Source organism: Vigna unguiculata, chromosome 4 (genome assembly GCF_037176805.1).
Source record: "Vigna unguiculata cultivar grain cowpea cultivar isolate G323 ecotype 2 chromosome 4, ASM3717680v1, whole genome shotgun sequence".
NCBI lineage: Eukaryota > Viridiplantae > Streptophyta > Magnoliopsida > Fabales > Fabaceae > Vigna > Vigna unguiculata.
The window spans coordinates 5395304-5423219 of NC_140795.1; the positions used below are offsets into that span (position 1 = coordinate 5395304).

Genomic DNA, 27916 nt, shown 5'->3' on the forward strand with positions numbered 1-27916 from the left:
TTTATTTTAATTTAAAAGATAAAAGCCACCTACGCATGCTACCTCATGAAGGAAAAAAAGGGTCAAATTATGAAGTTACTTTATCATTTTTCTTAAAAAAATTGAGTACGTGTGAACTAGAGATAGGATGAAATGGGGTTTCCAAGTGAAAGTTCTTCAACCAAATTGCAAGTTTGAAGGAAAGTGAGGACAGTATTTTTTATGTTTCCTTCATCAAAGAGGAATATGCCAAAGGGGAAAGTTCTAGTAATACATTCTTTTAATACATTTTTACTAATACATTATCTATTATTGATTAAAATTTACAAAAAATTATGAAATTATTAATGAGACTCCTTAAATAAAAGGTTAACATTACTTGACCAAGTTACAAAGAAGATTTAATTTTGTTAAATACTTCTTTTAGGCCAGTTAAATGAATACTTTTAAAAAATTTACTTTTGTTAAAAAATAGCCATTCAAGAAACTTGATATGAATTGAGGACTAATTATTATAAACCCAGCGAAAAAAACAAATATATCTTACATTAAAAGTAAGAAGCATAACATTAGAAAATAATGAAACTCCTATAAAATTTTCAACAAGGTTTTCCCAAAAAGATCACCACATTTTAGAATCAAAATCCTCCGACTATGTACACAAAAGCTTCCCACCTTTCTCTATCAGAAGACAGAAAAATGAAAACTGCCACTAGTTGGCATGAACAGAGACAAAGTTTGTAAGATTCTAAACAGCATAACCAACAACAATGGAATAGTTTATTTCACACAATGAACAGGAAAAGGGTTGGAAGACCTTGGAAATCAAGACTCTTTATCCTTTGGTATATTTCTTGGAAGTCTGTTGAAAACATTCTCATCTACTATTCTATAATGTCTTGAAAGTTGGCGGTTTATAACTCCACAACATTTATCAACATAACCTCCATATTTCTGGTACAATGCAGGAATGGTAATCATAAGAAGGGTTCCTGTCATCATTAAAGAGAAAGAAATGTGAATATATACAAACTTGTATTTTTTTAGCAAACTATATTCGGTTGTAGTTATAATTTGTGAATGTACTGCTACAATGTAAGTATACATTAGCAAATCCTATAAGCATAATATATGCGAGGGTCTCTGAGGAACATCACAAATTGAAAGCATACCAATATATGAGAGGGTAAAGAAGGAGAAGACACTGCCAATGACAGAGAAGAGCCACAGACAAATGACCACCTATCAAGAACACAATAGACACTGAATTATGTCAGTTAATTTTCCATCATCTCATTTCAAATTCTAGGAGCAAAAAGCACATTGCTGCAGAAATGCCAAAGATAGTATTGAAAAACAGATGATAGACTTAAACAGAGCAAGTTCAATGAAGGGAGTGACTATTGACAGCATTTGATAAGCCATTGCCAAATTAAGTGTGATCTTTCAAGACAATAGCATACAAAACCTATAATTCTTTGCAACGAAAAGAAATACAAACTATTTAGGTCACACTTCCCCAAGCCACAATACTAAAAGGCTGCAACATGAAACACACTAACCTTGAAAAAAATTCTAAAATCCTTGCCAATAGTGATGTCATGGGCTATAAGAAGAACATTGTTGATTTTGACCCGAAATGAAGCTGCCACATTATTAACCATCTCCTCTGACACAACTAGTTCAGGTAATGTTGGTGGTTGTCTGCGTGAGAAGAAAAGGATACATACGACATTGTTCTAATGTTGAAAACGATAAAAAAACATATCAAAGGGATGGCAGTCATACTTATTTCTAAGGGCAGCATAGTTAGCATGCAGAAACAACAGTACGATCAAAATCAGTAAGACATCTGAACATATTGTTAAAAATGGTAAATTGGTCCACTCAAACACGATCCAGGCAACTGTAGCAACAACAATGACACCCAAGGAAATGTGCCACCTCTTCCACAGTAGAACATCAGCGACTACAAAACAGACAAAGGAAAGCAAACATCAGACTAGTAGAACCATATTGAACCCGTAACAAAAAACTGCAGCAGTCAAAATTATGCCCTTCAGCATTTTACATTTGTAAAGACAGAGTTCAATTTATTAAAAGGTATTAACTAGTTTGAGCATACGGGAAAGAAATCAAAATGTCAACTCAGAACAATTCTCAATTCCTCTGAACGACTAATATTTCACCAAGTTGACCAACACAAAAAGAAGAATAGAATATGCTCAAGAAAAAAAAAAGAAAAATCAAATATGAATCAAAGAACCCATGGTGGCTATTTTGACTACAATATCAAGCTTTTTGGAGTCTTTACAATCACAATTGTGGACACATCAGTCACACTAAACCACAATATCAAGGATGATGACAATACCACGACCACAACTTAAGCCTTGGATTCAGTAGACATCAATAAAGGGGAAGCTCCTATGTGTACGTTGTGTCCAATTATCAAAATCTCCACTTGAATGAAAACATCATAAAAACAGACAATCTGTATACATGAATCAGAAACCAGAAAATTACAACATACCAAAGGCAGTAGGAAGCTGAGCTTCTGATTCAGACATTAAACTGAACTCTGAAACTGAAGTCCTACAAAGCAGATACCCCAGATCTGGAAATAATCGAACATATTAGACAGATATATGATATGAAAGCATCAAAATCAATCTTCAGAATTCAGTCATCTCCACTAAATCATAATCCAACAAGTCAACTGAATCACAAGAATACCCATGCACTCGAGGAAAAAACTGGCACAAGTTTGACTCAGCGGATGGTGCAACCACAAAAGATTACGTACAGAAAAAAAAAAAAGACTAAAATTACCAAGATCATATTGACAGCCCAGAAAGCAATACAGTAACTAACCATGAGAATTATCCAAGCTAGAAACTATATGACAATTGAAAACCTAAATCACAAATCCATTTCCAATTAGCAAAAATCACAATAAAATAGCAACAACAAATCTTAAATATTAGAAAAACCAAAGTTTCAAACCGGTTACACTGTTTCTACCACAAAGATCAAAGGAAAACCAGTTGAAATTATATGTCATGCCAATAACGCAATGCAGAGAATTGAAAGATAGAAGCTTGAATCAAATTTAGACTCGATTGCGATGAGAATGGGAATAGAAGTGAAACCCTAAGACTGATGAGGAAAAGATCAAGGTATCCAATTCATTGGACTGAGAAAATGCTTAGAAACGTGGAGTTCCATATGCTTAGGATTTGCTTTGCAAATAATTTTTTTGTTATGTTTTTTTTGGTACAAAGAACATTGTGGTTCAACTACTATACTAATCGTATGTTTTTAAAACTAAATTATTGTTCATCTTTGAAAAATTATTTTGGATGAATTATTAGGAAACCCTTCTAATTAATTAAGTTTCATTTTTTTATAAGCATTTAATTATCATTAATAATTGGTTAAATTAATATGCCAAAGTTGTGACTTTATGGAAAATTCTCAAATCTATGCCAAAGTAGTGCAAGTGGTTAGCTTAGGTTTCTCCCTTTATGAAGGCCATTTTGTTCTTCTGAAATGGATCAAACCCACAGCTTTGCCTGCCATAATGTAATGTGAGTGAAGGAGTTCTTATGCAATGCACAAAGGCAAACCTACCATGACCCGAACCACATCAAAGATGCTTTCATCATAAAAAATTTGCTTCCTTGAAATATCATATGTCAAAACTCCATCCCATGACTTCTTTAGATAGTTAATAAAAAGGCTCTAAATAAGCATCAATAGTGGCCTTTGAATTAGATGGGCTTGGTATAAGGCAACACAAAAATAACTACCTTTTGACATCCACATTCATGTTGATGATTGTATATGGTAACAATAACAGGCCAACAAAAATAAAGTGAAAACGATGCCTTGATATATAAATTAAACCCATCAAATCATAAACCAAGTCTTACATTCGTGGATCAATAGGAAAATCTAGATGTACTAGATCAAAGTGCTTCCAAGCTATGCCATCATATGGATGGCATAACACTCATGAAATTCTTCTTAGACATTCTTTGCCACCTTAGGATTATAGGCAAATAGAAAATTGCCCAAACTGGAACTCGTCTTTTGTTACTTGTTCCAGTGCGGCAGTCACGATACCTTGGCCTGTGACAAATTTGATTTAACTAACTTTCCATCTTGTTTTCCAAAGTCATTGACATAAAAAAACATATAACCATCTACACAACAATCAACTCTATTAGCTTCCAATCCTAGCTTTGATACTAATCTTTTGGCCTCAATAACTTCTTGACAAACTCTCTTTTATGGGGTCACATCCAAAAGCACTTGGGTAATTAATAATTAACTCCATGCAAGACAAAAAGCCTGACACATATAAGTCCTTTTGAATCAAATATAAAGCAAAGTTTGTGCACTGACTGGAATGTTCCAGATTAAAAAATTTCAAGTAAATGGGTCCTTGAAAAATTCATTTGCTTGCAGTAAATCCTTTTGTATCAAATACAAAGAAAAGTTTGTGTCTGCATATCAAATATCAAATACAGATAAAGGACTTACATCTAAGCAGATAAATTTCTCAATGATTCACTTATGTGAAAATTTTAATAAGTAGATGTCAGAGCACTCATCTTGGAAACAATTGAGTATTTCCTCTATTTTTTGTTTCAGCCGGAGAAAAAAACTCATATTTTGACAATAAAATTTGGAGGAAAATAATAATAGTAGATGATCACATTTATACATCTTGACTTCATCATATGCCAGTTTGTTTAAATTTAAAATAAGTGTTTTTGAAATAAGATTTGTTTTTAAAATCACATATTTAAGAAGTACATACCATTCGCTCATTAAAATAAGTTGAAAACTACTTATTTTTAAAATAAACCGATTAGGAAAAACATGTTAAAAAAACCATCAATTTGTTTATTTAGAAAAAAAAGACTAAAAGAAATAAGCACAAGCAAACTGACCTGGAATCTGAATTTAAGAAGTATTTTCTCTTTTAGGCAGAAATAAAAACTTTGTATCTTATGAAGTTAATCAAATCAAGAAATTCATGTGAGAAATACTTGGTATTGGTCAAGTTCTTTTAGATATGCCAATATGCCATCAAATTTGTACTGGGACACCTTAGAATAGAGTTGATTTGAGTTGATTTCAAGATATACAGATACCTTCAAAACACCAAAGTGACTATTTTGTTGGAAATACATGTCCATGTTTGATTGACATGCTCAGACTAAAATAATAATGCATTCATATGTGATCCAAAGTTATTTTTGTGTCCACAAAACACCATGTTGATTTCAAACAAAAATTAATTAAAATTTCCTCACATTGCTACCAGTGATCATTGCATGTGCATAATCCATCTCTAAAATGATGAAAACGGTTAGCATCTCTTACAACTATCAACCTATTTGTGACCTTAGAGATCAATTTTACAGCAATGTGACAATCATCACACATCCTAAGGTTTTTTATTATTCGGATTGGCCCTGGTGGAGGTATTTTCATGAGGCCATATGCTAATGCTAGCTTCTCACTGTGATAGCTAAGATAACCTTCCTTTTGTTCCTCTTCCACATCATGCAGCACAGCACCAACATCAGGCACATACCCCAATGGCTTAATCATTGCCAACAACTCTTGAATTTTCTCATAGATCTGAGTAGATTCTGGATGATTGCTTCCTTCTGAAACAAAGACATGAGTATCATTTCTTATACCTAGCCAACTCGCACCGGGTTCCTTCTTAATATTCCTTTCCCTCATCAATTTTCTAATATTCACTACTCCATCCCATTTCCTTGCCTTGGCATACATGTTTGATAGTAATGTATATGTTCCTACATCATGAGGGTCCATCAGTATCACAGTTTCTGCAATTAACTTCCCTAAACTATAGTTTCGATGAACATGGCATGCGTTAAGCAAAGTACGCCAAGCAACAACATCCCACTTGACTTGTGTTTTTGTCTTCATAAAATTTTCAGCCTCATAAAGTTGGCCATCCCTACACAAAAGAGAAACCATACACGTGTAATGTTCCAATCCAGGCTCAATATTAAGTTCCTTCATTAGTTGATCAAAATAGTAGAACCCTTCTTGCACAAGAGCCAAATGAGCACAAGCAGAAAGTATCCCAATGAAAGTTACATAGTTCGGACACTCTCCAGCAGACATCATGTCTTGAAACACTAGTAAAGCTTGTTTACCAAGTCCATGATGGGAATAACCACATATCATAGCGTTCCATGTAATCACATCTTTATATATCATATTTGAGAACACACTATATGAAGAATCAACATTGCCACTCTTGGAATACATATTTACTAAAGCATTTCCAACAATGAGATGATTCTTAAACCCTAATTTCATTATACGACCATGTAATGTATCACCATATGTTAGTGCAACCAAATTTGCACAAGCATTTAGAAGAACCGCAAAAGTGAACTCATTTGGATGCGTATCCTCTAGCTCCATCCTTGGAAATAGATTCAAAGTTTCCTCAAAATATCCATTTTGCAAATATGCAGTCAACATGGCAGTCCATGCAACCACATTCCGATCTTGCAAGTCATCAAAATGCTTTTTCGCATTTAGAACTTTACAACATTTCCCATACATGTCTATCAGTGCACTAATAACAAAGACATCAAATACCAAACCAGTCTTCATCAACTGTGCATGAATCTGCATACCCAATTGCAAATCTCCAATATGAGAACAAAGGCACAACATATTTACATGTGTAACACCATCCCAAGACACACATTCATCCACCATCATGTTCAGAACCTTTTCAACTTCTTCTCTACACCCTGATTCCACAAGTGCACTCAAGATAGAATTATAAGAAAACACATCATTCCCGGGCACTGTTTCCAAAATCTGCAAGGCTGAGTCCACATGAAAGCACCTAGAGTACACGTGAACAAGTGCATTCTTCACATATTGATGCAACAATAAACCGGACTTAAACAAATACCCATGACATTGCTTCCCCTCTTGGACTCTCCCACTGTTTGCACAACAAGAAAGAACAATGGTAAAAATATACTCATTGGGGCATGCACTGTCCAATGAAACCAAGTTCCTGAATAGCCCAAGTACTTCCAAAACATCTCCTTTGTGCAAATACCCCGCCATTAAAACACTCCAAGAAATCAGGTTTCTCTGGGGCATTCTGTCAAACAGCTTTTTGGCATACTCCAATTGACCACATTTAGAGTATAGATTGATCAGTGAATTTATTTGAATGATGTCACTGTCTTTTGAAGTTTGGTTGCAAACAAGCAATTGGGCATGGATTGTTTTGCCCAACCTCAGACTCTTTGAAGTGGCAGAGAGTTTCAAAATGTTAACAAGTTCTTTGAACTTGTGACTCAAATTCATCTTTGCCCTTTTCATGTAGCACCCCATTCCCCATCTGTTTCACCATATATCACCACATATCACCATATATCTCCGAAACTGAAGTCCTACCAAGCAGATGCCCCCAGACAAGGAGACAATTAACATATTAGCCAGATATGAGATGAGAGCATCAAAATCATTCTTTAGAACTTAGGAACCTCAGCCGAATCATAATCCAACAAGTTAGCTGAATCACAACAATACCCATGCACTTAAAAAAGACACTAGCACAAGTTTGACAAAGTGGATAGAGCACACACAAAAAAATTACATTAGAAAAAGACAAAAATTACCGAGGTCACAGCCACAACCATCCCAGTAATTAACACAGTAACTAACCAAAAGAATTATCCAAACTAGAAACTATATGATCAAAGGAAAACCTAAATCTAAAATTCCATTTCCAATTAGAAAAAATCACTCCAAAAATAGTGACAAATTTAAAACATCAAAAAATGAAAATTTCAAACCAGGCTACACAGTTTATACCACAGATATCCAAGGAAAACCAATTCAAATCCTATGCCACTCCAAGAACACAAAGCAGAGAATTGAAAGAGAGAAGCTTGAATCAAATTGATAAGAAAAGGAACAGAAGAGTGAAACCCTAAAACTGATGAGGAAAAATATTGAAATTGGGAATTCAATTCAGTTCAATTCTTAGGACCGAGAAAATGGTTAGACACTTGGAGTCTCACTCGTACTATGCTTATCAAATAACCTTTTTCTTATGTTTTTCTGATACAATGAACAACGTGGGTTCAAATACGATAGTAATAGTATTTTTTTACAATTATTTAAATTAGTGTTCATCCTTTAAAAGTATTTTAATGATTTATTATGTGACTTTTGGAAAATTCTCAACCCTATGCCAAAGTTGTGCAGGTATAGCTTATGTGGGAGCCCATCCTATTAAATTTCTCTCTTTGGGAAGGCTTTTTTGTTCTTCCTTATTAGAAAACTCAACCTTGCAAAATCGGTTTATAAAATAAGGTTTGCATCCATTTATATATTATAACTTGGTCATATCTCTAGTCAATGAGGAATCTCCAATATATCCCCTCCCGTCAAAGACTCGACATCTCAAACATGGAACTAGAAATCTGTGGGTGCTCAAATAGTGCATGGCACAATAGGCCCAACAAACCTCATTAGGATAGTCTTTGATGATACAATTTAAAGAGGAAAGCTTTAAGAGATCTTAACTTGGATCTCCTTGCCTATTCAGATTTATATAATTGTAAGGAACAATTGCTTACAACAGAAACTTAACCTAGGATACTTTATTACAAACTATGACGCACAAACACATACGGCTAAATTAAAAAATACAGGATAGGAAGACAGGGCAGTATACAAATTTGTACAATTATAAGACTATTACAATATACTGATCATGGTAGCCAAAATCGCAATCTAGAACGTAAGATCGTACGAATCTACAATCTTCTTCTCCAACTCCGATCTCGTTTCACTTAAAACTCGCAATCTGCGCAGATCGTGTTGGATCCCCGTTCTAAGTCACAACTCGTGTGGGAATGGGAATTCTCGCGATGCAGTTCTTCCAAGCGGCGAGGGAGAAGCCGACAGAGCTCATGGTTGTGCTTCTCTCGCTGCCTTGCGATGCAATCCCTCCCAGCGGTGAGGGATAATAAGCGGACAGACCTTGTGGTGGTGACGCCTCTCTCAGTAGCTCCTCTATCAGCAGCAATTTGCAGCGGTGACTCTTGCAGTATCAGCGTACCAGGCAGTTGCAGCCTTAATGCTGGCCTCTCTACGAGTCTCTTCATGGGGGTGGGGATGACAACTCTAGGGTGTTTTTTATGGGTTGGAATTGATTTTTAACCTAGAAGGTTTAACCCATTGCCCAATTATTAAAATTTTTATTAGTGTTACCAAATCAGTACCATACCATTAGAGGGTTCCTGCATATTACTGGAATTTAGGACTGAATCAGTATTAATTATAGTGAATGAGACTAGAACTGACTCAGAGTTGGGATGCTTAGAGGCTAAATTTAAGGATTTTAAAATGTTGATTTAGTAATCAAAGAGAGGATATAACTTGTTATTCAGTAATTTTTAAATTGGAATATTACGGAATGAAAAATACATTTATGAAGATTTGGTGCATATGATCATAACTAGAGTATTGGATAAATAATTCACACGTCTTTCAATGCATTCTCATTTCAAGTAAGAGTTTTAATCATGCAGAGAACAAACATCAACAATCAAGTCATTCAACAAGTACTCTTATATGATAAACCCAACAAAAAATGAGATTCAGAAATGTAACTAGTTTATGGTTGGCATGTTTCATTACCTGGTAATGGTCAATTAGTGGAGATTTCCTTGCCTTGCCCGTTTGAGTCAACTTGCCAACAAAGCTAAATGGCCTGTTCAAGTACACTGAAACCTTAAACATATTTGTCGGTGGATATAATTAAATTTAGCTAATAAATATCTGCATTATCAAGAAAGTTGACCACCTACAGCATTGAACCAGACAATCTCTAATAACTTGTGAAACACAATTTACTATTATTGTACACCAATCCAATTCCTTACATGGGCTCAACTTGTCATATAATTTGCTCAACTTAAAGAGGGTAAGATAATACAACTTTGGGACATTCAAGTTCACACAAAATCTTTTTTTATTCTTTTTTACTGGTATTCATCTCAGACAGTTAACAAAATGAAAAAAATAAAAAATAAAAAACAATTTCCGTTTAGTAATATGGCACCACCAGTATCGTTAATCCAGTAATTCCAATGAAAAAATTAATTCATGTGGAAAGCTTTAAACTTTGATGCCTGGAACCCTACACGAAAAAAGATATTCGACTGTGTGTTACGATAAAGGGAAAGATAAGCACCTCGCAGCAGCGAAAAACGTTGAATAGTGTTCAAGTCCCCAACTTTCTGGAGTCGCACTTCGGAAACGCGATTTGGGGATTTGGAATCTTAGGTATTTGAAGAACAAACAAATTTGGAAGTGGGATATGGGATGGCGATTCGGTAAGGACTCTGGCGCGTTAGGGCACGAATCTGGAATTTGGGAAATTTCGAATTGTTGGTTCTAAAATTTGATAAAGATTGAGACTGGGTAATTCAATTCCGAAAGAGAAAATGCAAATAGGTTTGGAAAAACTTTGTGAAAGTATCAAAATCCTATTGTTTTATGTTTTTTCTGGTACAAAAAACCTATTCAAATACCATGGTAATGGTTATTTTTTAATTATTGGAATTATTGTTCGTATTTGAAAAAATTATTAGAATGATTTATTAGGAGACCCTTCTAAGTAATTATCTTTGGGAATTGGTTAAATTAATATGCAGATTCAAAAATCAATTGAGAATTTTAATTATTTCTCCATATCAAAATTCTTTTATATTAGGTCTTTTTAAGTTTTTGGAGTCTCTTAAAAAATGATTTTGAAATTGGATTTCCTTGAAATAGTAAAAATAAAATATATGGAAATTTTAAAAATCATCTCAACTCAATTAAAATAATCATAAGATTAAAGACTCAACTATACTTTTCTTAATTTAGAGTCCTAATTAAAACTATCAAATAATTTGGAGGCTTAAAAATTAATTTAACACTTAAAATTGGAATCTTCAATCTCTTTTTAAAAATTAATATTAAAATGTTGGTTAGAAAATTAATAGAAAAACAAAATATATCATGCTAGGGTTATATTTTTATATATTTAATGACTTAGGACAAATATTTATATTGTACATGATAGTTTTTCAAAAAAAAAAAATTGGTATACCAAGTTGTTCTAACATCAAATATATATATACTTTATTTATATTTTTCATAACAATATAAGATATAAGATAGATATAAATACTCTTTTGATTCTTATTTTTGTTAATTTTTTTTAATTTAGTTTTCATATTCGTTTTGTATTTAATTAGGTTATTATTTTTGTCAATTTGATCATTTTTACTAACAATGGTGTTTAAATGGTTAAAGTATCTTAATAGTGCATGTCACGTACCCGTTCTGGATTTTTTTCACTTTTATTACTATTATTTTTTACTTTTTTTTATTTTTTAAAGAAAATTTAAATTTAAAAAAAAATTACACATGTCAAGTCAACATCAATTCATGTGTTAATGTCAATTCCATGTGTTGTTGTGGTTGTATTAATTTTTTTTTTGTTTGTTTAATTTAATCTCTAAATTCATTATTTTTATTCAATTCACCTCAAGTAAAAAACAAGAACTAACATGTAGCATGCACAGCTAAACACCGTTAACAAAAAAGACTAACCAAAATTATGACCTAATTGAATACAAAATGAAAATAAGAATAAAATTGAACAAACAAATGAAAATATGTACCAAAGAGCATTTAATTTTCAAGAAATTTAAGTTAAGATCAATAATAAATATATAATTAATTTTTAAAATAATTGTTAAATATAAAATTAAAATAATAAGATATATAAAAAAAATTAAAATAATAGTCTAAGAAAAAAGAGATTTTTAGAATAATGGTTATAAATAATTTTTATTTAAAAATAATTAAAGGTAAAACTGATATTATAAAATGTGGACACAAAAGAGAGAATCCTCTAAATGTTTTGTTTAGTAAAGAAAAAAAAACAGAGAATTCATAATTTATAGCAAGTCTGAACTTACTGTTTGGGCTTGAGAAACAAGTTTGGGCTTTTACTTCTTGCACCTCCATAATTTGTTGTCACACCTTGTCAAATTGTCAAAATGACTAATGCGATTTCCCCATATGCATATTTTGGAAACTTTTTGTGTAACACCCCATTTAATTTAATACACGAAATTAAAGGAAGCGTCACAAGAAAGATAACATAATAGCGTAGTTCGGGAGTTTTAAACTCAACTCCTTACAACCCAAGGCACACCACAATGCCCAAAAGAAAACTGGATAAAGAGTTCAACAAAAAGTATATAAATCTAAGGACGAACAAATACATGGGTCATAGCCCTAAAGAAACTCATAAAGGAATTATAAACCAGTCCACGCGGACTATGCAGCGGAATCACCACCTCCCTGTTGCCCACGGGTGTTCCTCTCATCTGCTCACACCAACAAGTTGATGATCATCGCAAAGGAGAGTACCACACAGCAGAACACACAACAAAGAAAGTAGGGTAAGCTAAAGCACAAAGGATTTCATCCATACAATTAAAATATATTCACCATACCATATACATATATCAACCAAGCATGTTATGACTTCTCAGGCAATACACTAAAACGCGACTCGACTCATCCGGATACGTATAACCTGGTCGGATTCAGCGGATGCTTGCACTTGTGGTGGATACATTTGCTCACCCCCAAGCTGCTCACCCCCGAGCTATGTGTTACAAGTGTTACGATGAAACAATTTCCTTCACCACAAGGTTAGCCCTTAGTGAATTTCAGGCCTCTTACTACTCTCACCACAGGAGTCAGTCCGCTCTAGGTGAGACTAACTGACTCCTTAGAGTGTCAGGATGATGCAACCTTACCTTGAATTCTTACTTAGTTATACAGATGGGGCACCACCATGGACACCCACTAACAGGGGTCATGGAATTACGTCCCGACCACTGAAGCACGATCCTGAAAGTCTCACCTAGAGACCCCAAAGAATTATGCACTGACACAGACCAAACAAGATCACACAGCCAAAAATTTCACCATGCATGTATACGTTCGTCATACCAACCTTGAAAGCTAACGCCTTTCATGTTCCAGGTCCAACTCATTCCAACTCATCATAAGCCATCCATGCATAAAGGATTTCCAACTCATCTCATTATCATGCCTCTTTAATACAAACCATTTCATTTAAAATCTCATGCCAAACTCATATCAACCCATTATTCACATCTCATGACTTACACCACTCATACATACTCATTTATCTCATACTTTCAACACAATACTTAAAACCAAGCAAGCATTATCCATACAAGGTCAAGAAAGCACTCACACATCGCACTGTCTCACCCAGCACCTCGCTCAGGCTGAAGGGTCTCGTTCAGGCGAGAGGCTCTCGCTCAGGCGAGCCCCCTTCGCCTAGGCGAGGGCTCGAAAAAGGGGAACAGTAGCTCACCCGGGATCTCGCTTAGGCGAGATTCCTCTCGCTTGGACGAGATGCTCGCTCGCTCAGGAGCAACATGGGTCGCCTGAGCGACCGCTCGCGTGAAACATCTTGGGCGAGCCTCGGTTGATCTCGCCTAGGCGAGACAGGCTCGTTTGGGCGAGAAAACCAGAGCTCACCCTTGTTCTCTCGTGCATTTACACTCAACAGATCACCAATGGCACAAAATCATCATTCTCTAGTTCATATAACATACCAAACATATCTAAACGGCAAAATAGAGGCACAAACAGTATCACTCAAAAGAAAAGGGTGAACCCTAGCTTCTCGTACCTGGAAAACAAGCTAGCGGAACGCTCCAACACGCACACAGTGAACACAACGGTCCTAATGATGGTCAAAGAGCTGAAATGAACGGTAAAACAGAAGCAGGGACGAATTATTACCAAACCCTAACAGTAAACAGTGGTCATAGGCCCAGAAAAGGGGAAACATGAGCTGAGAAAAGACATACGTGGAGTAGGAGCTGTGTTTGAGTTAGCTCGAAGAAGGCTTAGAGCAAACCCTAGCAGAGCGTTCTGTGCGAGAGACGTAAAGGTGACGACTGATTCTTCTACAAGAGTGAAAGTGCGAATTAAGGTAATTAGGAATCAACTTTATCCTTTGGACCAGCTCCTTGGCCCATCAAATTTGGGACAACCCTTTTTGTTAAAGGGTACAAAAAGAATAGGGCCTTACATTTTGGAAAAAAAAATCGGAAGTTTTCAGAATAAATTTTTCGAAATTTTTAGAATAAGATTTTAGAACAAAATTTTTAAAATAAAAATTGTGAAACAATATTTTTGGAAAGAAATTTTGGGAACGGGTGAAATATATTTCAGAATAAATTTTTTCGAATACATACAATTTCTTCTGGAATGTATTTTTAAAATATCTTCACATATAGTTTTGAAAAGAGCTTTTTAGAAATATGAAAATTATTTTGAAAAACGTTTTCTGGAATAATTTTTTCGCATTTTTTTCCTCAAATGTTTTGTCACTCTTTTCTTCGTGTGTAACAGTGGTAACTAAAAAAAGTTAAATATATTTTTAACTTTTAAATTTAGACGCGATATTAGAATATACTTTTGTTTTAAATTTTGATTTTCGATCTTTAAAAAATAAATAAATATAATTTTTTTAATCCTTATTTGACGTGTTAAACGATTTTTTATATTAGTGTGAACTATTTACACAATTTTAACACATTTCAATTTAAGTGTTATTGTAAAACATTATATAACAAGTAAAAAGAAGTTGACGTTAATATATTAAAATGATTATATTTATTATTTTTTAAATTTGAGGATAAAAATATATTAAAATTTGAAAAAGAAAATCTAATTTTGCGTCAAAGAATAAAATAACCCAAAAATAAACTACACCAAATTTAGTTGACATATTTGAGCAACTAAAAATCCTTTTCACTGCCATGAAGTTTAGGTGCAGCCTGCAAGACCAATTAGAAGGCTTTGTTTTGCACATCATTTTGCCGTCCACAAATTGTTATTTATTCGTGTATATAAGTCAACCTTCTCTCCATCACACACTCACCTAGCTCATGGAAGAAGAAACGGAGAAGAAGAAGAAGAAGATGGGTAGAAGATGTCACTGTTTGGTCTTAGCATATCCACTTCAAGGCCACATCAATCCCATGCTTCAGTTCTCCAAACTGTTGCAACATCAAGGTTTCAGAATAACACTCGTCACAACCCGTTTCTACTACAACAACTTGAAAACACTGCCTCCTTCTATCGCAGTCGAAACCATATCCGATGGGTTTGACCTAGGACCACCACCACCACACCATGCTGCTACCCACAAGGCCTTCATCGATCGTTCTCGTGAAGTGGGGTCACAATCTTTCGCTCAGCTTCTTCAGAAACTTGGTACATCAAAAGATGATGATGATGATGAGCGTGTCGATTGTGTTGTGTATGATTCATTCTTCCCTTGGGCACTTGATGTTGCCAAGAGATTTGAGATAGTTGCAGCAGTTTTTCTGACTCAGAACATGGCTGTGAATAGCATATACTATCATGTTCACATGGGAAACCTACGACTTCCTCTCACACAGCATCAGTTTTCTCTTCCTGCTTTGCCCAAACTTGAGCTTCAGGACATGCCCTCTTTCCTTCTCACGTATGTGCAACATCCTTATTATCTTGATTTCTTTGTGGATCAATTCTCCAACATCGACAAAGCTGATTGGGTTCTGTGCAACACTTTTTATGAGCTGGATAAAGAGGTAAGAACAATCTCATCACTGGTATACCTTATTTGCATTGCACATATTTTAATGCATTTCTGGTGATAATATTGGAAAGTTATAATGTGTTGTGACATGTTATGAAAAGAATGGCTTGAGGTAAAAACAATAACCTAAATTTTTTAATGTTTAAATGATTAAGAAGTGCAGCATGGTTTTGTATGATCAAATTAAATTAGGATTCTTTGTTGATTTTTATGTATTATTCTTCTGTATTGTCTTCAAAATACACGAATAATTATTAATTTTAAAATTTTAAAATATATTAAATAAAAATTGAAGTACCGATATAATACATTTTTAATGGTCAAGTAAAAAATAACATAAAATAAAAATTTAATAGAGAAACTATAGACTCATCAAATTTTAAAAAAGATTAATGATGCATACTCATTTTTATCAAATACTTAACAAACCTATGTGACTTTATTTTTTTATTTTTGCCTGTTTTCTTAAATTTTCCTCTCTCTCTATACAATAATTATAATGTTCCTCCAAAAATAATTTAAAAGAATTATTCCTAACTTTTTAATCTGATGGTTAGATATAAATTATTCTACAACTATTAAAATTATAGTAGGAAATGAAGTGCTACAGTAACTTGATCTTTCTCTCCTCTCTCCATATGTGAGGAGATATTAACTTGCACTTTTTTATTGAATAGTTTAATTTCATCATTTTGAATTGAAGATTTTCTTTTTTTTCCTTTTCGTTTACATCATTTATGAAAAACTATTATATCGATATAAAATTATTTAATATCTCATTTCTATACATATCTATTTAAATTTTATTACATGTACAAAAATTCTGGTTCATGGTAATGTTTTGATGAATATGGAAACTGAGTTTATTAGGTAGCAGATTGGACAACTAAGATTTTGCCAAAATTCAGGAGTATTGGACCAAACATTCCATCTATGTTCTTGGACAAGAAACACAAAGATGACCAAGATTATGGTGCTGCAGAATTTGACAGTGAAGAATGCTTAGAATGGCTTGATGGTAAGCCAAAAGGGTCTGTGGTTTATGTGTCATTTGGAAGTTTAGCCATGGTTGGTGGAGGCCAAATGGAAGAACTAGCTTATGGCTTGAAGGAGTGTTCCAGTTACTTCTTGTGGGTGGTGAGAGCCTCAGAAGAGACCAAGCTCCCAAAGGATTTTGAAAAGAAATCAGAGAAGGGTTTGGTAGTGACATGGTGCTCCCAGCTAAGAGTTTTAGGTCATGAAGCTGTAGCATGCTTTGTGACACATTGTGGTTGGAACTCCATATTGGAAGCTTTGTGTTTAGGAGTGCCAACAATTGCAATACCTCATTGGTCAGATCAAGCCACAAATGCAAAGCTTGTGGCAGATGTTTGGAAAATTGGAATCAGAGCTTGTGTTGATGAGAAAAAGATTGTGCAAAGAGAAACACTGAAGCATTGTATAAGGAAAGTGATGGAGAGTGAGGAAGGGAGAGTCATGAAGAGTAATGTCATTCAATGGAAGAGTTTGGCTTTGAGGGCAATAAGTGAAGGAGGAAGTTCTTATCAAAGTGTTTTGGAATTTGCAAACACCTTTTTTCATTAAGAAACGTTGTGTCTCTGTTGAATTGAGAACTCATGACATTGGTTATGATACCAATTTTTGGATCGAGCACTTATCATTTGGCCAAAAACTATAGTTATCAGTCAGAGCGTAACTCTTTTTACTTAAGGGTGAAGGATATATTTATTTATTACACACACACACACACACACACACACACACACACACACACACACACACACACACACACACACACACACACACACACACACACACACACACACACACACACACACACACACACACACACACACACACACACACACACACACACACACACACACACACACACACACACACACACACACACACACACACACACACACACACACACACACACACACACACACACACACACACACACACACACACACACACACACACACACACACACACACACACACACACACACACACACACACACACACACACACACACACACACACACACACACACACACACACACACACACACACACACACACACACACACACACACACACACACACACACACACACACACACACACACACACACACACACACACACACACACACACACACACACACACACACACACACACACACACACACACACACACACACACACACACACACACACACACACACACACACACACACACACACACACACACACACACACACACACACACACACACACACACACACACACACACACACACACACACACACACACTTTTTTTCAATCTATGTCTTTATTTCTTTTTTTCATTTTCTTTCGTGATGGCTTCTTGATTAGAAAGAGAATTTTAGTCCTTTTTATAAATCAACGTTCATATCAAATTGGGTCCAAATTTATTTTATTTTATTATAACTTTTCATAATAATCAATTTATATCTTATTAAACCACATTTAAGTTTTCATTATAACCAATAGGTCTTTATATTCTATTAAATCACGTTTGAGTTTTTATAATAATCAATAGATCCTTATATTTTATTAAATTGCATTTGGATCCATCATAATATTGCAAATAAGTTCCATAATATAATTAATTTGTCAATTAATTCTAACATCTTATAATTTAATACATAATTAGAAGACTTTCGTCATTATTTATAATCAAAGGTACAAAATTATTCGTATTATATTTTAATTAAATACAAAATTATTCCAAAGATTGAAAAATAAGTCTCGTATTATATTTTAATTAGATACAAAATTAACCCATTTCTATTATTAATTCAACAAACCACACTAAAAACAACTAACTAATGACTAAAAATTGTTTCTAAAAGTAATTAACAAAACAACATTCTTTAATTAAATAAACATAATTTTTAATACCATTGATGACTTAAAGTTCAGTCTTTGGTAATATTCCATTATTTTACAAATGATATAAAAATGCTTTCAGTTTCTAATGGAAATGTTGATCAAGAGGGATCCATAAGTTTCGAAATGCAAGAGTATTGAGAAGAAGGTTAAAAGAGAGGGTCCAAGTGCTGCCACCGCCATTGCGACCGCCACCGCACCAGCCACCGAACTGAACCTTTGCAACGGTGGCACGTACCCTTCTCGACTTTACTATTTTTTCGTGCAAAATCATAGACATTTAACTTAGAATACCACTATAAATCTTCAAATTTTGATCTTTAACTTTGATATTGTTTTTGTGTATAAAAGGAAATAGCATCTCTTCAAGGAGATTTAAGTGAAGTCACGTTTTGTCTTTTTATTTCAAATATATATTTAATTATTCTTTTTTGTACGTCTGAGAATTTCTGGTGTCCATCTGTTTCCTTCACGAATCGCCATGCCAAAAGAAAGAATCATAGATGACAAATTATAAAAATGAATCATACAAGAAATTGACTATATTATTGAAGCGGTATCAGTGAAATTTACTTTATTACAATGTTAACACTTATCGTCATAATTCAAAACTTCAACAGCAAGAGTTAAGAGGAGTATGAAAGTGAAAGCAAAGCAAAGAAAAGACAATGCTGAGATATTATTTTCTGAGTTAAAACATGTTTTATTGTATATACGAACAGAAAGATCTCATTTCATTTAGTTTCAACTAACAAGACTGAAAACGCATTTCAAAAGATACAGGAAGCAAGCATAAAAGAAAACTTATCCTAAACAGAATTGGTTCCCTCTTTGCCAATGCTTGTTTCATTCGGTAATGTCGCCGGAGAATTTGGTGCCGAGTTTTCAGCTGTTACAGCACCGGTGCCATCACCATCTTGGTTGCTAAAGAGGGAAGAAAAGGAAAATGGATTGGAAGTGGAGCTTGCTTTCTGAAGACCCTTTATGGCTCTCATGGCAGCAAGAGTGCTACGATATATGTACATGGTTTCCTCCCCAAGAGTTGAGGATGCCTCACGTAAGGCGTTGGTTGCGCCGCCATCTACCGGCGGTCTAGCCGGATTTTCCGGAGGGGGAGAAGATTGGATTACTTCGGCTTGTAGGGGAAAGAGCAGCTCTAGATTTTCCTCACATTCATGAACTAATCTTGTGAGGGGTTCAGTGGTGAAAAATGGTTGACGAAGAACAAATTGCGTAAAAGGAAGACGCAACAACCCACCAGTTCTTTTATCATACTTCTTCAAAATTTTAATTAGTCCTGTGGAAGTGATCATATGTTAATGCCTTAAGAATGAACAAGTACATCAAACACACAACATGAATCAAGTAATATGTATGTGTCATAACAAGAAACCTCACAGAAATGGCGTTTCCACATTAAAGTGGAAACTTACCAACTATACTTAGATAAAGAAAAAGAGAAAAGATAGATACTAGATTAATTCTATTATGTACCTGCAAAGTTTAAAGAACTGTAGTTCTTGAGTAACACCATTTCTCCATGGATGGTAACTAAGTCCTTCCTGATGTCCATCATTTCTTCACTGAATTCACAGTCAGATGTGTACATTTCACTGTGGCTGCTTTTATCTTTAAGACGCTCAATTCTCTCTTTCAGCTCCTGTTCAATGTTTCAGGCAAAAATCAGGGAAGAACAGAATTACATGTTTTCAATAAATGGTATTACAATGGAAATATACTCTTCGTTATATTGATCTGTTTTCATTGCACAAGTTGGACTCAGTACACAATTCATGACTGAAATATCAATAATTAAACCCCTAAAGCATAGGGGTCAAAACCAACCCGTGGTTGACTACTTAGCGAGCTCAATCCAATCCAGTTCACTTATCAGTGTTAGCGAGCTCAACGAGCTCAAAAAATTTGATTAGTCAAACAACCTTGAACATCGTCAATATAGTTATGTGGTCACTGAGATGTGCCAAGGAAAGTTCCATGTCATTTCAGGAATAGCATAGAGGGATCTAGTGTTAAGTGTTAATAATGCTACAACTGAATGAATCAAATACGTTTATATCTGCTACATATTCGAACAATATAATCTATTTGTCGCATATTAATTCCTAATAGTTACTTGTGTCATTTTATTTTGCATCATAATCATCCAATCCTTAGAATCAAATTGTTTGAAGAAAATCAGTACAATTTGTATGGCTTCACAGGAGCTACATAATACACATTGGGGAGAAAACAAAGAGAATAAATCTCAATTATAAGCCATCCATGAAGAAACATACTTACCTACTATCTATAAGTTGGTAAAATCTATAGTGTAGGATTTTACAGAGACCAACAGATATAGTATTGATTCCATTCACCCTTTCAACTAAAAACTATTATACAAATTTGTATTATACCAAGGCTGTGTCATACTAAATTATTTTGTATATTCCTTTAAAAACTTGAAGAAGTCACATGGTATCAGATATCCCAAGGCATGCTTCTCACCAGAACCCAACTACTTTCAAGGTTACATAACAGTTTAGTAAAACTTTCTTCGTATCAACATAAAATTGAACAACCCAAGACCTTCCTAACTACCCAATTGTGCAAACACAATTTCCTGACTACAAAATTTCCCATTAATGGTGGATTAGGGTATGTTTTTTCTACATGAAGTCTAAGAATGTAACTAAGTTACATACATGTCCCAATTACATTAAAGAGCTTAAAAATGAAACCTTTCTCACTTCTAAACAAAAGGGCACTTGGTATACCAACATCCCATAAAAAAGCAGGCCTATCATATACCAGATAAAAATTAGGGTTTGATCAAACCCAGACCTTTCTCAAATATCAACTGTGCAAACACAATTTCAAGGTTTTAGAGAACAGTCCACGATTTCACCCACAAAAAAAAAAGTTTTAGACTTCTCAACAACAACAATTCCGACCACACGAGCTACGTTTACACGCAATTTTCTTATATATTAAAGATCGGAAACCGAAATTCAAAGCCTTGGCAATTTACAAATCATCAATTTTAACAGAAATTGATAAGAATAAGAAAATAGAAGTAGAGAGCAAAAAATGAAACGAAAAACGAAAGTGGGGAAGAACCTGGAAGCGGATAACAAACTCTTCCTCTTTGTCCACATAGAAATCATTGAACTTTTCAAGCTCTTCATTGAGAATCCTGACAAACCAAGCCTGCAGGAGTTGCGGGGAAGAGGGTTGTTGGAGAAGGTGAAGAGGGAGGTTGATGGGGGTGGTGGCGACGGTGGTGGTGGTTGAAGGAAGGTGGTGTTTGAGGAGTTTCTTCAATGGTTTGTAGCAGAGGAACTTGTCTCTCCACTCAGGGATGGTTTCTTCCAAATGGGTCTTGAACTCTTTCCCAAATTTCATTGCTGCTGATTATGAGTGATCACACTTCAAGATTCCACAATTTTTTGGATTCGGGTTTGAGTTTTTTCCTTAGTTATGATGTCTTCTTTGCAAAGATGAAAATAAGATGAAAAAAAAAAAAAAACATAGTTTTGTCGTGTGGTGGTGAAATATCGTGAAATTCATTACATTATTTATTTATTTATATCTAATTATTTATATTCTTTTATTTTTTTTCTTCACCTCATTGGTTTATTTTTGTCAAACCGATTTTTTTGTTTTATTTTATAGGTTAATAAGAGAGAGGGTAAAAAACAAATTGTCCCGTATGAATTAACCACTATTTTTTTTTTATTTCTTACTTTTTTTTAAATATGTTTAAGTTTTTTTTTTCTTTTAGATACAAAATTAGTATTTTAAGTTTTATAATTGTAAAATACTTATTTTTTTTGATAAAATTAAAAAAAAAAACTTATTTTAATCCCTCTTTCTCTCAATGTTAATTCTTAATTTTGTTTTGTAAGATCATAGAGGGAGAGAGAGTTGGGAGCATGTGGAAAATTGGAAAGTAAGTGTTTGTGAGTGGGAAGGAATCTAAGAATGTTATTTAATGTGAAAGTTGAATGAATTGTTTATGTGAAAATGTTTGATGGAATGTGACGGTCATGCCCATCATCATCATATAATAATGAGACTTACCAACAACATCAAATACTACCATTTCTTATACTAATTTGTTTCATTCATGGCCGGTTATGCCGTTTGATTGTAGTAATTGGTAAATCAAAACTTTCTGAAAGAAAACAAATATTAAGTTATAATTTAGGTATAATTAATCGTAAGGTACCCAGTTTGGTACTAGCGTGTCAAATTGGTACCCGCTTTTAAAAAAATATCAATTGTATTTCAACTTTTGAAAATTACTTCAATTAGGTACCTTTCAGACAGAGTTGATTAACGCCGTTAGTCAACGTGCCACGTGTCAATTTGTGGTTTTTTTGATTTTTTTTAAAAAAAAATTTAATTTTTTTTTTTTAATTTTTAAATTTTTTTTTAAATTTTAAAAAAAAAAATTAAAAATGCCATGTGTCAAGTCCCTGTGTGTGACACGTGGCATTGTCAGTGCCACGTGGCATTGTAATGCCACGTGTCAGTGTCATTATCAGATGTTATTGTGATGATTTCGATTTAGTCCCCATTTATGTTTTTTCGTTTCAATTTAGTACCTACTTATGTGTATTTGATTCAATTTTGACCTAATAATTTTTAATAATTAAAAAAAATTAAGTATTTGATATTTATATTAAAATTTAGTGGTAAAAGTCATTTTATTAAGTCATTTTTAATAAAAAAAATAGCATAACATTCATACAAATAATAAATTTGGTCTGAAATTGAGAGAAACATTATAAATATTAGTACTTAATTTTGTAAAAATATTTATACTTAATTATTTTTAATCTTATAAAAAATGGATTACAAAAATATTTTAATTATTAAAAAAAAATTGGGACAAAATTAAATCAAATACACATACTTAGGTACTAAATTGAAACAAAAAGACATATGTGGGGACTAAATCGAAATCAACACAATGACATCTAATAGTGACACTGACACGTGGCATTACAATGTCACGTGGCACTGACAATGCCACGTGTCACACACAGGGACTTGACACGTGGCATTTTTATTTTATTTTTAAAAAATTAAAAAAAAAATTAAAAATTCAAAAAAAAAATTAAAATTTTAAAAAAATAAATAAAAAAAACCACAGATTGACACGTGGCACGTTGACTAACGACGTTAGTCAACTCTGTCTGAAAGGTACCTAATTGAAACAATTTTCAAAAGTTGGAATGCAATTGACATTTTTTTAAAAGCGGGTACCAATTTGACACGCTAGTACCAAACTGGGTACCTTACGATTAATTAAACCTATAATTTAATATCTTGTCGCTATTAGAATTTCTTTTATTGGAATGCTAGGATAATATTAAGATTTTGAATTCTAAATGGGATAATGATGATAAAAACTAAAAGTAATTTGTGTCTTTAAACCATTTTTTTATTAACAAATTGAGAATAATGTTAAAATTAATTTAAAAAATTGTTATGTATTATATTATTTGGATAATAATCACTATTTGGATATAAATATATAATGATATTGTATTTTGAATTATTAATATTTATAAATTAATAGTTTCACCATGGTTCTATTTTGAACAAATTTCATAGTAAGGGTTTTTAGTCCATCAAAATTAGATTGAACTCTTTGTATGATATTGTGTGGAAACCACTAATTGAAACGCTTACAAATCAACGATAAAGGTTTTATCCTGAATGGTTAAAGAAATTGAAAGATAAAATATTAAGACAGCCTATTAGTGTTTCATTGTCTAGCATTACAATAGGGTCCATGTTTGTTGACAATAGAGGCTTAAGAACTTAGTAACATATATAATCGTGAATGAAATCATATACGCTCTCAATGTCTACTAATACAGAGACATGATGTTGTGTTATATGCCCATGAGAAGAAGGGTTTCATGGGTAAGGTTGTATATAAAGCATTATAATCAAGGTTGAGAAACCAAGTTGTGGAATTTGTAGAAACTTTTGGACGAATTTTCATTATCTTCTTCAACAATGAGATGGAAAAAGAAGGGGTGAGAAAAAAATTTGAATGATCGAATCTAAATAATCTAAACCAAAAAATAGTTTTAAGGACGATTTGACTAAAATTGAGTATTATTTGGATAACAATCACTATTGGTTAAAACAATCTAAGTATTATTTGACCACACAACCATTTTTGATTAAAAATCCTAACTATTGTTTAGATTGTAGCCATTACTGGCTAAACACTTTGAGTATTGTGTGGAATGCATTTACTCATGGCTAAACATCGGGAGTATTGTTCCTGACTAACCCACTAAGTATTGTTTGGAATATAAACACTTCGGGCTAGACTAAGTATTATCTGGATAATAGTCACTTTTGGCTAATATTGAGTATTATTTATATAGTAACCGTTCATGGCTAAAACTACTAAGCTTTACAAATAAAGTGATATAAACAATCATTAGATTGCTCTCTGAAAGAGAGGTTACATCTCATGATGAATACAAGATAGTTTCACTCTTTTAAGTTGTTCTTGAACACATACAATGTTCTTTCCCACAACTACAAAGGTTAGGGATTATTTAAGCTGGTTCTTGTTGCAAGACTTTTGCCAACCTTTATTCTTTTTAAAGGTCTTATTTGCATAGAACTTAATAAGAAAACAGTCATTGTAAATTCTTTATAGTTGTTGAGATCTAGAAAATTCTTCTTTTGGTATTGCTTCTTCTTGAGTCTAAGTTTGCTTTGAAGTTACGAGATGCATTAAATGCTCTTACTTAGCATTGAGTGTGCATAACTTCTTTAACAATAACTCTGAAACATGGTAGAACTTTACAGACCTAGGCAGGTGGCTTCTCTCCATCTTTTGAGCAAAACACAAGGCATGACACAACTAACTAACTTTACAACACTAATATATTGCCTTTCCCAAAAGGTTATTTGCATGAAGCAACTTCCAACACTTTCTTCAAGAGATCTTGATGATGAAAGAGCATTGTGAGATCTTCTCGAGAGAATGAAGAAGCATATAAACCCTACAAGCATATAAGAAGCATTTATTAAAGTTTGACATATAATATGAAATGCTTAAGGTTTGCATCTCTCTATGAAGTATACTTATAGTCTATTCAAGCAAAATATTATTTGACTAGGTATACTCACTTGTGCATGTTCGAGAAAAATCTTATTAAACGATGTGTGTACACAACATTAATATTATGTTTGTCAAATGAAACACATTTTAAATAGTGCTTGCATTTATCCAACCACACAACTTGCAAGTGTTGTGCTAGATTAGATTCACTACGTCTCACATTATTTGATACACATAATATATTATATTTTATACGTGATTATTTAAGCACTTGATTAAAACCAAACTAAGAGTATGTTAAATTTGGATCTAACACTTTGTTTTGAATTAAGACTTACGGAAGTCTCTATATAATGTATAAGCATATTATATTGTTTTATTCATGATTTATATTTCATTTAATCTTATAAGTTTTGTTCTTAATCACTATCATGCTTTGATACATATTTTGTGTTAGCTTTGTTAATCATGTTAATCATACGAGTATGATTTGTTATATTATACTTTGAATAGCTTTTAAGCTCTTAAACTATCTTTCTTTATCTAAGATTTAATCAAATATATTTGCTCAAATAATGCTAAGATGTCATGATCATGTATATATTTTCTATGATGATATGTTGAGGATAAGAGTGCATGACTTTAAAGTATATAATGTTCTGAAGCCAAGTTATTCTTAATTCTCCAATGTTTTGATATTTTGAACTCATATCTCATATTGCATGATCGTATTATTTTTTATTTATGCTCTAAAAAAATTTGATCTTATATCTTGTGTTAACTTCTTTTTACAATTAGATTAGATTATACACTTGATAAACAAATTATTTTCTTAGAAAAATAAAATGAATTTCACGTTCTATCCATCAAAGTTATATTCTTCTTTCAAAAGATTCTTCTTTCAAAAGAACTAAGTAAATGAGACAACTAGATAGAAATACTTTTTTCTACCACAAAATTGACATTAAAAGAAAAATGGGAGTGTTAAGGTATAGATGAGTCTAATAGTGATAAAATGCAATTTTCGTCTAAATCACTTGATGATAACATTTTAATAAAGTTTTGACATGATATATTTTAAAACATTAAGTTATAAAATTTATTTATGAACATCTCTAAATGGAAGCTTACCCATGTAGAAAAAAACTAAAGATCAAAGTTTTATGAAAGAGTATGAGAAAAAGTTAAAAAAATTTCAAGTGCTTAATATACCGTTAATCTTTTACACAACATATAGAGCAAACTCATATTTGTATATTTATGTGAAGTTATATTTGAGCGTGAAGTGTATATTTTTATATCCTCTTTGTTAAAATTGAATCTTATAATTAATCTTGACATCTTTTGTTAATTTGGAAAAACTTTGCATGTACTTGGCGTGGAAACATGTTATATACTTAGTATTTAATCTTAGAGACATATTATATATAACCTGAAAATACTGTGTTACTTACTTGAAAATGCTTTGTGTATTAAAATAATAAAGAACAACTTTATCTATTGATTTAAAGTCAAGAGTGATAATAATAATAATACTTATAACTATTTATATTGATTAGTGAATATTTTTTTAATTAGTAAAAAAAATTAAATGTAATATAATTTTGGAGTAAACTAATATAAAAACTGAGTAATCATTGTGATTATTATGTATTATACATTAAATTTATTTTTTTAATTCTTTTTAATAATTTACAAATATTTTATGAATATTATTTATACAATATCAAACTACGTTCTTTTGGTTGTGATAAAAATTTCAAAATATATTCATAACCACTCTCTAAAGTTAATGGTTAGTTTAAAATATATCAATAAAATATTCCCAATCTTAAATAAAACGTCTTTTAACTGCATAAGGATAAATATTATTTAAATAAATAAAACAAAAATAATTTAAATATGTTTTTAACCTCAATAAAATTAGAAAAATGTGATTTTGATTTTTATATATTTTTTGTTACTTCGTTGTTGATTTCTACAAAATTGAAATAACTACTTTTACTTTTTATATGTATGTGAATTTTGGTTTCAGTTTTTATAAAATATTTTTCTTTTATTTTCATTCTTCTAAAATATTAAGTCACTATTTTCATTTTTAATATGCATTTT

General features: G+C 32.7%; 4 protein-coding genes across 5 annotated transcripts; 1 reads left to right on the forward strand and 3 right to left on the reverse strand.

Annotated features, from left to right (window-relative positions):
* Window positions 1–548: 548 nt before the first annotated feature.
* LOC114182116 (Reticulon family protein) lies at window positions 549–10495 on the reverse strand. Its single transcript, XM_028068891.2, has 7 exons — window positions 10277–10495; window positions 9721–9793; window positions 2513–2596; window positions 1768–1948; window positions 1542–1683; window positions 1152–1221; window positions 549–971 (listed from the first exon to the last, which is right to left on the reverse strand). Exons 3-7 carry the CDS (start codon window positions 2547–2549, stop codon window positions 805–807), a joined length of 597 nt encoding a protein of 198 aa, XP_027924692.1. The 5' UTR covers window positions 2550–2596; window positions 9721–9793; window positions 10277–10495; the 3' UTR covers window positions 549–804.
* On the reverse strand, window positions 5211–10388 carry EMB2744 (Pentatricopeptide repeat (PPR) superfamily protein). 2 transcript variants are annotated; one of them, XM_028068889.2, is made up of 3 exons: window positions 10277–10388; window positions 9721–9793; window positions 5211–7460 (listed from the first exon to the last, which is right to left on the reverse strand). In XM_028068889.2, the coding sequence occupies exon 3, from the start codon at window positions 7399–7401 to the stop codon at window positions 5311–5313; it is 2091 nt and encodes a 696-aa protein (XP_027924690.1). In that variant the 5' UTR covers window positions 7402–7460; window positions 9721–9793; window positions 10277–10388; the 3' UTR covers window positions 5211–5310. The 2 variants fall into 2 exon arrangements, with proteins under 2 accessions (XP_027924690.1, XP_027924691.1); XM_028068890.2 differs by having other exon boundaries at window positions 5211–7452; window positions 10277–10369.
* A 4510-nt stretch (window positions 10496–15005) lies between the features above and the next one.
* On the forward strand, window positions 15006–17488 carry LOC114182389 (mogroside I-E synthase-like). Its single transcript, XM_028069262.2, has 2 exons — window positions 15006–15773; window positions 16652–17488. The coding sequence occupies exons 1-2, from the start codon at window positions 15087–15089 to the stop codon at window positions 17363–17365; spliced, it is 1401 nt and encodes a 466-aa protein (XP_027925063.1). The 5' UTR covers window positions 15006–15086; the 3' UTR covers window positions 17366–17488.
* A 1851-nt stretch (window positions 17489–19339) lies between these two features.
* Window positions 19340–22208, reverse strand: SPX4 (SPX domain-containing protein 4). Its single transcript, XM_028066725.2, has 3 exons — window positions 21820–22208; window positions 20194–20359; window positions 19340–19996 (listed from the first exon to the last, which is right to left on the reverse strand). The coding sequence occupies exons 1-3, from the start codon at window positions 22102–22104 to the stop codon at window positions 19509–19511; spliced, it is 939 nt and encodes a 312-aa protein (XP_027922526.1). The 5' UTR covers window positions 22105–22208; the 3' UTR covers window positions 19340–19508.
* Between the last annotated feature and the right edge of the window lie 5708 nt (window positions 22209–27916).

What these genes read in the sequence shown, in the direction of transcription:
- LOC114182116 (XM_028068891.2), bottom strand. Translation starts at nt 2,549, where the DNA reads ATGTCTGAATCAGAAGCTCAGCTTCCTACTGCCTTTG. An exon ending in TCAGCTTCCTACTGCCTTTG is followed by an intron (nt 1,949 to 2,512) that starts GTATGTTGTAAT and finishes TCTGTTTTGTAG; the next exon opens with TCGCTGATGTTCTACTGTGG. An exon ending in TATGCTGCCCTTAGAAATAA is followed by an intron (nt 1,684 to 1,767) that starts GTATGACTGCCA and finishes CTTCTCACGCAG; the next exon opens with ACAACCACCAACATTACCTG.
- EMB2744 (XM_028068889.2), bottom strand. Translation starts at nt 7,401, where the DNA reads ATGGGGTGCTACATGAAAAGGGCAAAGATGAATTTGAGTCACAAGTTC.
- LOC114182389 (XM_028069262.2), top strand. Translation starts at nt 15,087, where the DNA reads ATGGAAGAAGAAACGGAGAAGAAGAAGAAGAAGATGGGTAGAAGATGT. An exon ending in TTTATGAGCTGGATAAAGAG is followed by an intron (nt 15,774 to 16,651) that starts GTAAGAACAATC and finishes TGAGTTTATTAG; the next exon opens with GTAGCAGATTGGACAACTAA.
- SPX4 (XM_028066725.2), bottom strand. Translation starts at nt 22,104, where the DNA reads ATGAAATTTGGGAAAGAGTTCAAGACCCATTTGGAAGAAACCATCCCT. An exon ending in AGTTTGTTATCCGCTTCCAG is followed by an intron (nt 20,360 to 21,819) that starts GTTCTTCCCCAC and finishes AACATTGAACAG; the next exon opens with GAGCTGAAAGAGAGAATTGA. An exon ending in CAGTTCTTTAAACTTTGCAG is followed by an intron (nt 19,997 to 20,193) that starts GTACATAATAGA and finishes TCACTTCCACAG; the next exon opens with GACTAATTAAAATTTTGAAG.